This window comes from Sarcophilus harrisii, chromosome 1 (assembly GCF_902635505.1).
Source record: "Sarcophilus harrisii chromosome 1, mSarHar1.11, whole genome shotgun sequence".
Lineage (NCBI taxonomy): Eukaryota > Metazoa > Chordata > Mammalia > Dasyuromorphia > Dasyuridae > Sarcophilus > Sarcophilus harrisii.
The window spans coordinates 249418376-249432566 of record NC_045426.1 but is presented as its reverse complement, the minus strand read 5'-3'; the positions used below and the strand labels follow the sequence as shown (position 1 = coordinate 249432566).

At 37.2% G+C, this 14191-nt stretch overlaps 1 protein-coding gene across 1 annotated transcript in view; it reads right to left on the bottom strand.

Annotated features, from left to right (window-relative positions):
• The window catches only part of RORB (RAR related orphan receptor B), a 255056-nt gene that overhangs the window by 51988 nt on the left and 188877 nt on the right, over positions 1 to 14191 (bottom strand). The window contains exons 2-3 of the mRNA XM_031939553.1: positions 7841 to 7926; positions 3295 to 3436 (exon numbers count right to left, since the gene is read on the bottom strand). Coding sequence (XP_031795413.1) covers positions 3295 to 3436; positions 7841 to 7926 — 228 coding nt within the window. The remainder of the gene's footprint in view (positions 1 to 3294; positions 3437 to 7840; positions 7927 to 14191) is intronic.

Here is a 14191-nt window from a genome sequence, read left to right as displayed (position 1 = left end):
GTGCTGATTTCACATACCTCTCTGTTATACATTCTACATTCTAGCCAAAATGGCTTATTTGCTCTTTCTTGTACACACCATCTCTTATCTCCATACCTGTGTACAAGAATGCTCTCCTTCCTCACATCTGCCTCTTGGAATCCTTGCTCAACTCAAGGTTTGGCTCATGTTACTTCCTAAACAAGACCTTTCTTGATCTCCTCTTTCATTTCTCCCAAGCTGTCTCAACCCCTCACCTCTCCCCCAAGTTATTTTGCAATTTATATTGTGTTTATTTTGCTTTGGCCTTCCTTACTATATGTTTCTTCCTAGTGGGGTCTAAGCTTGTTTCTGTTTTTCTCTTCCCAGAGCCAAGCACAGTGCCTGGCATATAATAAATGTTTGCTGAATCAAATTAGATTGAACAGTCTTAGTCTGGTCACGATTAATGATGCCTTTAAAATACTTTGGGAAAGCTTACTTAACCTAGTCCAAGATCTGAAATTGTGGACACATAGAAGTTTCAGAAAAATCATATCTTCTTCATATGATACAATAAGAAAGAAGCTTTTCACTTCAAGAAAGAATTACATTTTTTTTTCTGTTCACTGTATCTCTTCTCACTCTCCTCACCATTTATTTGGCATGTATTCATCTGCAGGAAGTATTTGGGAAGTCATTTCTGGCAGCTTCAGAATGGTTGTTTGACCCATGATTTGGCTATTTATTATTATCCTTAAGTTTCCAGTGTCCTTGGCCATCATATTGTTTTTATTTCTCAGAAGCTTATTTAATGCAGCTTATTCCTTCCTCCTTTGAGAATGTTGTTCCACCATTAAAAAGACCCCAGAACCTTATTATACCAAGTAGTTGAGGAGTCTCCTCTCCTGTGTGGGATGAATTAAATCCCTACTGACTCCTGGCCTAAATCCTTTTGTATAATAACTCTACCCCACTGATTTCATTCTGTATCGCAAGTCTTAATAGTGAGAAGATAATATTTTCTTTAATTGCAAGGATTCTGTAGTAGAAATAAATATTGAACCTGGAGTCAAGACCTCAGTTCTAATCTGGCCTCAGACACTTACTAGCAATGTGATCCTGGGCAAGTGACTTAACGGTATTTGCCTCAGTTTCCTTATATATAAAATGATGATAATAACAATATCTACTTCAAAGAATTGTTATGAAATATTTGTAGCATGCTTAGCATGGTTTGGCACATAGCAGGCATTTAATAAATGTTTCTTTCTTTACTCCCTCCCTCCCTCCCTCCCTTTCTTTTCTTCCCTTCTTCCCTCCTTTTCTTCCCTCCTTCCCTTCCCCTCCCCCTTCCTTCCTTCACCTCCCCCTTCCTCCCTTCCTCCCTTCCTTCCTTCCTTTCTTCCTTCCTTCCTCCCTCCCTGCCTTCTTTCCTTTCCTCCCTTCCTCCCTCCTTCCTTTCTCTGGCTTGTTCTCATTTGCAAAATGAGTATAATAAAAGCACTGACCTAAAATTATTGTGAAGATAAATGGAAATATTTGTAAAGTGCTTTGCAAACCTTAAATACTATAGAAATATCATCATCATCATCACCATCATCCTATTATTTAGATCACTCCACTTTTGTAAATGAGGCTTTCAGGCTGGTGTCAATTAATGTGCTGCCCTCACATGGTAGAAATAAGTTACATGACCCACAATTCAAATTCATTGTAATCCATCTAAACCAATTTCAATGAATACTATTTTTAGTCATTGCCTAACTTCTCTTTTCCCTTCTTTTCTGGATTTTCTTAAAAACGTGGGCCAGATCATGTCATATGGAATTCTCTGGTGATATGATTTAGTTTCCAAATACACAATTCCTGAGAGCAGCCCTCTATGCAGATTGCAAGGAAGGGACAAAACATAATTGGTTAGAAGATGTTTATATTTTTTGTTCCTGTACATGTTTGTAAATTAAATGACAGATCCTTGATGCCCTTAGCTGAAGCAAGGCAGATTCCTTTGTTGGTGGGGGTGGAGTAGACGTCACTGGGACAAAAGGAGCTGCAGATTCAAATGACATACCAGGAAGGACTTTCCTGTTTAGGGAAGGCAGGCTAAGGACCAAGTATTTTATATGTTAGCTGTCAAGTTATGTGTCAAGTTGAATTTATTCATGTACTTAAAACCATGCCACACACTAGTTCCAGTTGCCCTCAAAGGGTGCTAGCAGTAAATGAATGCTAATTATCATCACTTTGGAATATGAATATAGAATCACCTTTTTTTTTTTTTTTTTTTATAAAAGTTTATTGCTCAGAACTATGGCAGAGAGAATGTGACTGGAATCTCTATCTGAGATTCCTTGCAAATGATTGCAAGGGATCATTTCAGTCATGGGGTCATAAGGCCATAGAGCTAGACCTAAAGGGAACCTAAGAATTTAAATAGGTCATTTAAGTTATATAGGCCAATTCCTCATTTACATGTCAGAAAACTGAGACCTATAGAGGTTAAATGGCTTTGCCATTTTGTGATAATATTAGAGAGAAATGCCATTTATGTATTTGTTAGAACTCCAAGGTTCCTTGCAATATGCTGGAAAAGCCCAAATGATTCCCCCTGCTTCCTCTTCCCTCTCCCCTGCTCCAAGTATCACTTCCTTCTTACCTTCATTAAGGAATTTTAGTATGTATGTGGGAGAGGGAGGAAAATGTGACTCTGTCCATGAAGTTTGTAGTTGAGGAACTTATAGTAGTAGCTATGGGGAAACGATCCCTATTGGGTCAGATCCAGCGGTAAATTGTCCCAAACAACTCTCCTAATGCCAGCTGGGTCTTTGCTAAAGATTAGTTGTGAGCTAGAAGATGGGTTTTAGGATAAGAACAAATCATCTGCTAGAGAGACATGATCAACTTCAAGAGCGCATGAACCTTGCTTCTTACAAGCAGAAATCCATCAGGCCTATTAGCTGAACTCACACACCTAACTAACAGGTGTGCCTCAGGTTAGACATGTCACTTATCCAATCTCTTCAGCTCCCTGTGTTTGTAAAGCTTTGAAAAAAAAAAAACACTTTGCTTCCTCTACCTTCAGCGTGAACGACGCACCTATTCAGCTTTCTCACCAAACACCCTTGATCTGTATGTCTTTCCCCTTCCCTGCCACCCCCCTACCCAACCAAAAATTTCTATGTTCAGTTAATATGCTATCAGAAAATTCTTTCCCCCCTCTTCTGTTCCATATTACCACTCTTTGGAAACTATAACAGGAGTTTAAATTGGCTCCAGCAAAGCAGCAACCATTTGAAAGGGCTTAAATAGGAGAGCAAGATGTTAACTCTTTACCATCTCGAGACATTCCTAGGGCAAGACACTTCTGCAGCCGGCAATGTTGGCACCGGTTTCTGTTCGTTCTGTCAATTAAACAGTTTCTCTGCCTTGGGCAGGAGTAAGATGCATTGTTCTGCTGGCTCCTTCGAAAGAATCCCTGGAGGGAGGGAGGGAAGGAAGGAAAGAAGGAGGGCAGGGGAGGGAGGGAGGGAGGGAAAAAGAGAGAGAGAGAGAAAGAGAGAGAGAGAGAGAGAGACAGAGAGACAGAGAGAGAGAGACAGAGACAGACCAAGAGAGAGAGAGAGAGAGAGACAGAGAGAGAGACAGAGAGACAGAGAGACAGACACATAGAGAGAGACAGAGAGAGAAATATATTTTTATAGGAAGCAAAACCCAAGAACTTTTATCATGCACAGAGGGGATGAACTCTATACTGAGGTTTCTTTGGAGGGGATTCACTATCAACACAAATTTGTTTATGTGCAAAAACTCTTTGGACACCTCCCTTTGGATCTTGTTCAGGTTTTCCCATTAAAGACAATACAGACTTTCCCCAGGAAGAATAATAGCAGCATTTCACGGATATGATAATAGTCAGGAAGGTAGAGAGGACAGTGTCCCCAGAATATGCTATGTAAACTGGTAAATTAGGAATAAGCACAAAAACAAAAGCTTCTCTTTGTCCTCAGGCCCTATTGTGAGAAAATAGAAACAAGTTTTATGTCTAAGTATAGGATTATAGAATTGAGCTAGAAGAGACTTCTAGTCTATTCTTTTCCTTTTCACAGATGGGAAAACTGAAGCTCGTGGGGGTTAATAGAATGCCTAAGGTCATAGAGAGAATGTGTTCTCTGACACTTAATTGAATTAGAACCTGGGTCCGTAGACAGAGCTATTGTTCTTCCCATAGTACCATGCTGCTCTAAGAAAGCTGAATGTAGTGGATTCTGCAGCTGTCAATATATATACATACACATAGAGAAAAAGAAACATCATAGACACACCTACATACACAACACCCACCCACCCACCCACCCACTCACTCCCACACGCATAGTTTATGAAGGGAAAAGAGCAGGGAGTAACAGGTTGGAAAGAACTCAGTGATGGCCTGTATCATTTTCTCTATCAGAATATAAGCCCCTTAAAGTCAGCGACTGTTTTAGATGGTGTGTGTGTGTGTGTGTGTGTGTGTGTGTGTGTGTGTCCTTGGCACTTAGCTCTGGGGTTGGTACATTGTAAGTATTTAATAAATACTTATTGATTTGATTTCGAAGTGGCCTTAAATAAAACATATGACCAAAGTCATCAGCCCCTGTGTTTTTCCAACTATCTAATAGAACCTTGACTCCCAGGTAATTACTTGCTGGATCTCAGAAATTAATTTGAGGATAGGTCAACCATCTCATTTCAGTACCCGAACTAGCCCTGGGTTCTAGTAGTATCCTTCTTCCACCCAAAGAAAAACAAATGGCATGCACTGAAAAGAACTAACATGATCACAGTATAGACACAAGTATAATTTATCTAAATGGAATGGGACTATGAGATTTAAAGGTGACAACAATGAGATCCAGAGGTATAATCATAGCAGAATGTGAGATCTGGATGGCAGCAGAGACTAGATTCACAATGAGATGGAAACTAGGTTGACACTCAAGGATGAATGATAGCACTGTAGTCACGACAAATCCCAGAAAGAAGTGATATGGCTTCCTGGAATCCATGAAAATAAGTCATACAGTATCATTTTAGCAAATATACCTTGATTAATAGTAATATGAGATTTACATTTCAATAAGCATTGTGTGGCTTGTACTTCTTGCTACTTAAGAGTTGCTTAGGAGTACAGGTCTGATACTGACTGAGAAACATTTTCCTGAAGCTATAGCTACAGACTTAATTTAAGGCCAATTTGACACTAATTATGAGACATTTCTTGCTTATCTGTTGCTCATTATTGCAAATGTGCTTTTTGGCATGAAAAGTAGTTTCTGTTTCAAATTTTATTGAATGAACAGGGATTTGAATGAATGCATGAGCTGAGTCAATGTTATTTAAAAATGAGTTGTTGGTACTGACTTGAAAATAATGCCATGAAATGTTTGAGGAATGATGTGAAGTGTTGCCTTGCTATTATTAAAAAAATTCTTTGAGGTTCTTATTTAAAGAAAATTATTTCATGCTTTAATTGTTTTTAACCATTAAAGATTTCTTTTACATTCTATGGTTCAGAATGTCATTTTAACTTAAAGCTTAGGGTACCCCACGGAACAATAGCTACATTTGCTGAAGGGTGATATCTATTTGAAGAGGAAAGGCAGAAGGGAGAAGATGACTAGAAGCCAGAACACTTAAATGCTATTCCCAATGTAGTTACTGACCTGTTGTTTTACATTTGGCAATCCACTTAATCTTTTGGAATCTAAATTTACCTATATTCTAATTGGGCTAACTATAACACAGAGCAGAAGAAAATGTTGGGAAAATGTTTTTGATTCTAAATGAAAAACATTTCTCCATACTTTGTGATACCTTTTCACCCTTTTTCATCTAGGTTATTTTTTTTTTTAACGATGAAACATGAACCAGTTTCACTTGACATTGAACTAAGTGATGTAATCTTACAAGAAATATTATATGAAAAGGAATGGATTATTTAAAAACTAATAGAGGTAAAGTATCTTTCTCTATAGGGAATATCCAATATCTCAGGAAGTTGGGGAAAAATTGTCCATGAGAATTAACAACTGATCCCAGGAGAGGGAAGAGAGATAAGATAATTTTTACCTTTACTGTGGGAAATGGTGGCCAGGTAAAGAACAAATGCACACAGTCGATATATTTCCAACCTTTAATTATAAGGCAGTGGTGCAGGAAAATATTAAGGGACATCTCTAGAGGTTCACAAAAGGATTAGCACTAATCATATCCAAGGGAGCTCAGGATGTTGACTGGTTACTGAGATAAAGCTTTTCTCTTTCTTTTTTATTTTATCATTTATTTCCTTTCTCCCCTCTTTTTTGGTGCCAATTTCAACTATAGGGATCACACTTTGTGTGAGCATTATAAAAAGACTTGTCAATTTCTCACCCAGCATCACTATTCAGTGGTGTTACAATGGGCTTTGTTTCATTTATATTTGAAAGTCTCTTCAAATGAAGATCGGATCTCAGAATCTATGACTGTGCTGTTTCTCGCCTCAGTTTACTGACATTAAATAATGATTCACTTTGCTTGTATCTTCAATCAGTTCTGTAATTGCTCTTTCCAATAACTGTACCTGTAATGTCACCTTTCCCCACACATGCTGTGCTGCATTTTACATGTTCTATTTGCAGTCCTAACCGATTCGACTTTGAAACAGTTGTGTAACAGTTCTCATTTCCCCCTTCATATTTGATCTATAGTTCCCTTTTTAGTTCACATCATTCATTTTGTAAACTTGTTATATATCCGATTTTGTTAGCTTTGGGGCTGGATACATGTTAACTGCTTCACTTCTGTCAGGGTTTCTTTGAAACGGAGCTGCTCAATTAAATGCTTTTGTTTTTTTGGGAAGACAAGACAGAGAAGAAAGTAATGGGGCTGGGAATCAGGAAGCTGATTTCTTATCCCCCAATTCTGTGACTAAGTACAGTCATAAATTAGAGATGGAAGATATTTTAGAGGTCATTTGATTCATTTTTAATAGATGAGAAAACAGACATTCAGAGGAGAAGTGATTTAGGATCAAAAGCCTAGAGCTGGGAAAGATCTCAAAGGGTATCCAGTCTAACTAACTTTCTCATATAGACTAACTAACATTTCTCATATCAAGGAGGAACCTGAAGCCCATAATTGAGAAATGGCTTTCTTAAGATGAAATGAGTAGCAAGCATCAGCATAAAGATTTGAACTGAGATCCTCTGACTGACACATATGTAGCAAGTCAAGATTGAGCCAAGAATTTAACTCATCTGGTTCTAAGGGCAGCACATTTTCTGTTTGCAATAAATTCTCCTATCTGAGCCTCAGTTTCCTTATATGTAAAATGAGGAGTTTGAGTTAGATGACCTTTAAGATTTTTTATAGCTCTAAATTTCTTTTGGCTTTTCTTGTTAACCATGAAAGTAAGAGGTAGTTCAATTCTTTTTTGCAACTGTTAAACTTGCTTCCCCTTTCTCAAGAGGCTCAGGGAAATGTTTATATCTATCACCTTACAGTATTTATTTTTAACCTTTAATTTGCCCTCCCAGGTAGCAAGTGCCCTCAAGTTTAATGGGGACAATACTGCTAACACAGCAAGCTGCTGTATTTATATGACTGCTGTAGATGTGAATAATTCAGGGCCTTAAACAAAAAGCAGTTTTTAAGCCACTGTTGACTGGTCAGTCACACACACATACATATGTATGCACATACACACACATCTATATAAACACATATTACATACACACATACACACACACACACACACATATATATGTATATAATGAATTAAAAAGAAGCCAGCCAACCACAAGTATATCATCATTAAATGCCCTGATGTTTTTGACCAGATTCTAGTAAAGTTTCATACCTTGCAACCTTCACATGTGATGACTCCATAGTGGATTCCAGAGGACTTATCGCCACAAATTTTGCATGGTATCACTTCAATTTGTGCTGAAATGGGAAAGCAGACATTTTGAGCTCATGAGGCTCTTTTCTTCTTTCCTTTCCTTCTCTCCCACCCTCTGTTCTATTCTTCCTTCTCTAACCACAAAAAGAATTTGAAAAAAGCTGGTTTGGCCATGTGTCCTGCCTTCTTCTCAGAGTTGTACTGTTCCAAAGCTCTCTTTAATCCCATTGTGACTGACAGGTCCTCTCCCAGGGATCCTTAGTCACTCTCAGGATGAGAAGCATAACAAGGAACTAGATTAATTTTTTTTAAAAATTGATTCTCACCAGAAATACATTAATAACCTGTGGGTTCCTTCCCTCTTTCTACATTGATCTCTAATCAGTCAATCAAACAATAACCTTTTATTATCTACCACATACCACACATTGTATTAGGTACTGGAGTTAGACAAATTAAAAAAAAAACTGAAACAGTCTCTTTGTCAAGGGGTTTAGGTTAGAAGGAATATAGGTAGATAGATAAGTATATATGGGATACATACAAAATAGATATAAAGTGGTTTGGTCAGACCTATGGTGTAGTATGTTCTGACTATTACTGTTCTTAAGAAGTTTCTAATGACATAATGCAAAACATAAATGGGAGCTCTAAAGGGGCACACTCATAGGGTCTGGAAATGATAAGAAAGTAATTTGAAGGCCTGATTCCAGGAAAGGTAAGGTAAGATCTTATTTATCAGAATCCAGGGACCCAGAGTCCAATACTTTCTGATGTGATACCTATCTAACTGATCTTTGAAGGATATTGAAAGATAGAGGTGGGTGAGGAAGAAAAGCATTTTAGGCATGGGATGTTGTTGTTGTTGTTGTTCAATTATTTTACCCATGTCTGACTTTTCGTGACCTCATTTGGGATTTTCTTGGTAAGGATATTGGAGTGGTTTACTATTTCCTTCTCTAGTTCATTTTACAGATGAGGAAACAGAGGCAAACAAAGTTAAGTGATTTTTCTGGGGTCACTTACCTAGTCAGTAATTAAGGTAGGATTTGAAGTCAGGAAGATGAGTCTTTCTGATTCTAGCCCCAGCACTCTAATCTACTGTGGCATTTAGTTGCTCCATTTTTTGGAGTTTTCTTGATAAAGATACTGGAGTGGTTAACCATTTCGTCCTCCAGCTCATTTTATAGATGAAGAACTGAGGTGAACATGATTAAGTGACTTGTTTATAGTCACATTGCCAGTAAATGTCTAATGCCAGATTTGAACTCAGGAAGATGAATCTTTCTGGCTCCAAACTCTTTTACTTTTACCTTAAGCAAAAGCAGGGAGACAGGAGATGGAATGTTGTATGTGTGAAACTGCAAATTAGCTAGTGAGTAATGCATAATGTGGCTGAGAAGATAGCCCACAGATAGACTGCAAAAAAGCTTTAAATGCCAAACAGATGAATTTGCATTTTGTAATACAGGTAATGGGGAATCACTGATACTTCTTGAGCTGGGGAGTTACTACATGGTCTGAATTGTGTTTTAAGAGTATCACTCTTACAACTTTCTGGAGGATAGATTGGATAAGGGAGAGATTAGGTGAAGAGAAGCATTTGTAGTGAGAAGTGATAGGACTAACTTTGCTCTGCCATTATCTTTCTTCCCACCTAAAACATGGGAAGATCATGCTTACCTAAAAGAAGACAAAACTACTCCCAACTTGATAAGTCTCAGCTTCCCTGAGGCAGCTTTCTTACTAATCTTCCCATTTTCTCTTCTCCTAGACAAGAGTGGGCCCACAACTAAGATGCCCCTGGAACTTGATTGGTCCCACTTTCACTGAGGTGGCTTTCTAGTCAATTAGAGGTAAAAACTAATGTCCTGTTTCATTGAGTCTGTGTTTCTCAGACCTGGGGGTGCTTAAGTCCATTTGAGTTTCCATACTTGATGACTTATTGATGCATTTGTAGATGGAGATGAAAGGTGCTATACACAGAAGAGTTAAAAGCTACTGCTTTGCTAGGGCAAAGTTGACCTCCTTCTACAAATGTTTAATGATTGGAGAGTGCATCATTTTATCTCAGGATAGAATCTGAATTAAGAAGATGCTGATGTTAAACCCATGCCCCAGACAAGCCTGAATGGAGGTGATGACTGTGTAGAGTGAAAAATGGAGAAAATGGTATAGATTAGAGAACTGACAGAATCAGAGGTCTAGAATTCATAAGACTGAGATTTTTAGATATGAGGGGTGAATGAGCTTGAAGAGCCAAGGGTGACTCAATTTCAATAGCTCCCTCCAAATCTTCCCCTTGTGAACTTCCTGATTTTTATTGAAGACACCACATCCTCCCTATAACCCAGGCTTCTAGCTGTCGTCCTCAACTTCTCATCCTCTCTCACCCTCCACATCTAATTTGTTGCCAAGTCCTATTCATTTTACCTTTATAACATCTCTTGTACAAATCCCCTCTTTCCTTTGACACTGCCATCACCCTGATATAGGTCTTTATCACCTTAAACTTGCATTATTGCTAAAAGTGGGTCTCCCTGCCTCAAGCTTCTCATCACTTTAGTTCATTCTCCATTCAACTGTCAAATTAATTTTCCAAAAGCACAGATCTGACAATATCACTTTTATTTTATAAACTCTAGTATTCTCCTTATCATATTCAGGAGTAAATATAAAATCTTCTGTGTGGCTTTCAAAGTCCTTCATAACCTGGCTCCCTTCTACTTTTCCAGACTTCTTATACCTTGTTTCTTGACAGGTATTCTTTGAGGTAACAACATTGGCCTCCTTCTTGTTCTTTGCACAAATATGATTCATCTCTGGCCTCAGAGTATTTCCATGGACTGTTTCCTATGCCTGGAATTTTCTCCAATCTCATCTCTTTCTCTTGTCTTCCCTGGCATCCTTTAAATTCAATTTAAAATCCCATCTTTGACAAGAAGCCTTCCTGATCTCTCTAAATTCCAGTACCTTCCCTCTGTTGATTATCTACAATTTATCTTGTATTTTTGATGGTACATGATTGTTTTTATATCTTTCCCATTAAATTGTGAACTTCTTGAGTTCTGGCCTTTCTTTGCATTGCCATTGCTTCTGGCACACAATGGGTAGTTAAGTAAACATTTCTTGACTGTCTCTAAAGTGGTCAATTTTGGTGGCTGGAAGAATGATAGCACCCACAACAGAAATAAGACAATTAGAAAGGGGAGGGCAAAACTAGAAAGTATCACCTTTTTAATCCTTTAATGACTTTTTAAACAAGATCAGTAGACCCTAAGTGATTTTTGCCCAGAGATGTAATTCATATACTAAAGTAATTATAATCACTTTAACATGAAGTATTTTTGAAGGTCTATTAGTTCTCAGGCTGTGAAAGACACAATGAAACATATGATATGTTTTTTTTTTTCTGTTAAAGCAATTTAGTTATGGAAGTAAAATTAACATATGTGCAATCATATGAGAAAAATTTAATGCCAGACTATATGACTGTGTGGGACCAGCTACATGTTCAGTAAGAGTCCAGGAAAGGGATAAGATCAATGTGGGCCAGACTGATGACTTTGTGATGTAATACCAGACAAACTGAGGCAAGCAGACATTGCTTTTTAATCTTTAATGTTGAGTTTAAGCTAAATGACCACATGGGACTTTTGTCCAAAGCATTTGGCACAAATAAATGGAGGCAGGGAACTTACATAGGGTTTAACTAAGTTTCACAAATAGAATACATAACCTGAGTATACAATCCTTTGGGAGAAACAAAGGCAGATAAGGGGGCAATGACACTGGGAGGATGGACAAGTCATAATTTCAGGAAATTATCATAACTTAATCCTGACAGGATAGAGGTCAAGGGATCAAGAAGGTCAAGGATAGGAAACAGCAAGGAGAGAGGCAATACTCAAAAAGAAGAATTATCCTAGCAAGGATTGAGATAATGCACCTGGAGTTTATGACACAATGGTATGTAAAGTGGTCAGAGCTTCAAGGTTTTTTCTTGGGCTCTTTTTAAAAACTCAATTTCCAGTCCTAATAGCAAGGAAGGTGGGGTGGCAATGATTTTTTTTATTCAGGGCTCAACAGTGAAGAAGGCACACATCTAGGTCTTGATGAGCATGTTGTCATTTTAGGATAGTGGGGAGAACTACTTTATTGTCTTTGTTATATTATTTTCTGATTCTGGTGATATTTTATCTGGTGATAAAATATCTGGTGATATTTTAATTTCATAGAGGGTCTGAGATGATTCTGAGTCTAAGCGGCAATAGCTAGAGAAACATGAGACATAGAATTGAATAAATAGAAAGGGATTAGAAAATGGATTGATTTCAAAACCAGGTGAACAACTTTAGACTCCATGGGGCAAGGTGAGGAAGGATAGGCTATAAGGAGGCAGGAGGGACAAGGAAATGAGATGATAACAATGGGATTTTAGATAGATTAGTCTGGAAATAGTATGTAGGATGAATTGGATAAGGAGAATAATTAGAGAAAAAGAGATCATTTTAGAGACTAGCACAATAATTTAGGTATACTACCATGAGTCCCTGAACTAGGATCGTGGCAGTGAGCATGGAAAGGAAGGGATATATCTGAGAAACATTTTGAAGAAGATATGAATTAATCAATAAATAAATCAATAAAGATTTATTGAAATTACATACAAGAGGGAAAAAAGTTAAGAAAGGTCTATCTTTAGCTTGCTTTAAGAAGAATAGTAGTACCATTGATAGAAATGGGGAATATTGACAAGGCAAGGTAGATTTTCTCCAGTGAATGTGGAGGAGAAATAACAAGTTGAAGTTTGATGTATTGAATGCTATGGTATCTCTTGTGAATTACAAATACAATTCATTTACAAAAGTCTTGCCTGAAAAAGATATTAGTAATAGCTAATGTTTATATGTTATTATCACCCTCTTTCCCCATATAGACAAAAAACCCCAGGGTGGTTGATTTTCCCCTTGGTATATAGAAAAAAAGTGGCAGATGTGGTATTTGAATCTGCTTCTTTGACTTGTATGTTGATTATTAAAGTACAGCTTATTTTTTAATCTCAAAAACTGGTTTTTTTAGGGGGAGAGGAAATGGGGGGATGATTCTATTTTTCTTTTGCCTAAATAGTTAAAAGTACACCAGAAAGATGAAGTAGAGATGTTGAATTCTTTTCTCTCTGAATTGACAGTGCTTGGGAGGTGTGACTGTAGTTTGCTAAAGTTAGGAGAAAGGGGTGCCTTTTCAAAAGGTAAGGATTCCAAAATATGAAAGGAAGAAAACTAGTAGCTTCCCCAAAGGGAATAAAGTACATGCACCTCCTACTGATATGAATAATTCATCTGTTTTGGTAAGGTCATATTATCTCCTCCTCCCCTCTCTCACGCACTAACTATAAATACAATTAATTTGTTCCTTATTTGAAATAACAATAATGGTAGCTTATATTTATTTAGTCCTTTAAAATTTCAAGGCACTTACTTAGATTATCTCATTTGATTCTAACAGAAACTTTATGAAGTTGATATTTCAAATATCATTATATCCATTTTAAAGATGAGGGAACTCGGTTCCAAAATGGTAAAAGGACTAATTCAAGATCATACAGCTTTTATCAGATGTAGGTTTAGAATACAGGTCTCATTTGACTTCAAGTCTAGTATTCTTTCCCACCAAAACACACTATTTAAAGAAGTTCAATTCAGTTGTTTGAGAAGTCTGAGACATCTGAGCCATGTTAATAAGAGTTCAGTAATGGGACAAGATCAATATGGGCTAGACTGATAACTTCATGAAGGAGGCACACTTTAATTTGGGTTTTGATGAGCATGTTGTCATTATAGGACAAAGAAGAAAACTACTTTGAATTTAGTGGACAATAGCTAGAGAAACATGAGAATTGGGATTGAATAAATAGAGAAGGATTAGAAAATGGAGTGCTTTCGAAATCAGGTGAATGGTTTAAGACTAGATGGGCCCAGGTGGGGAGGGATGGGCTATTGGGAACCAGGATGAAGTGACAAGGGAATGATATAATAATAATATAACAAAGTTTCTAATTTCTCTCATCCAAACACTTATTCATATCAATTAGAATTTATTTTTAAATTTTTAAATGGAGGTGAATCTTTGATTTGATAATTTTTTGAAGAAACAAATGGGTTTCTAGGAAAGTCAAATATCAAAGAATTAAAAGAAAAGTAATTTTATTACCCATGGAGTAGCCTGGACTAGAAGTGAGAAAATATGGCTTTATCACTTATTAACTATATGAACTTGGGTGAGACATAATTTCTTTGTCCCCAGTTA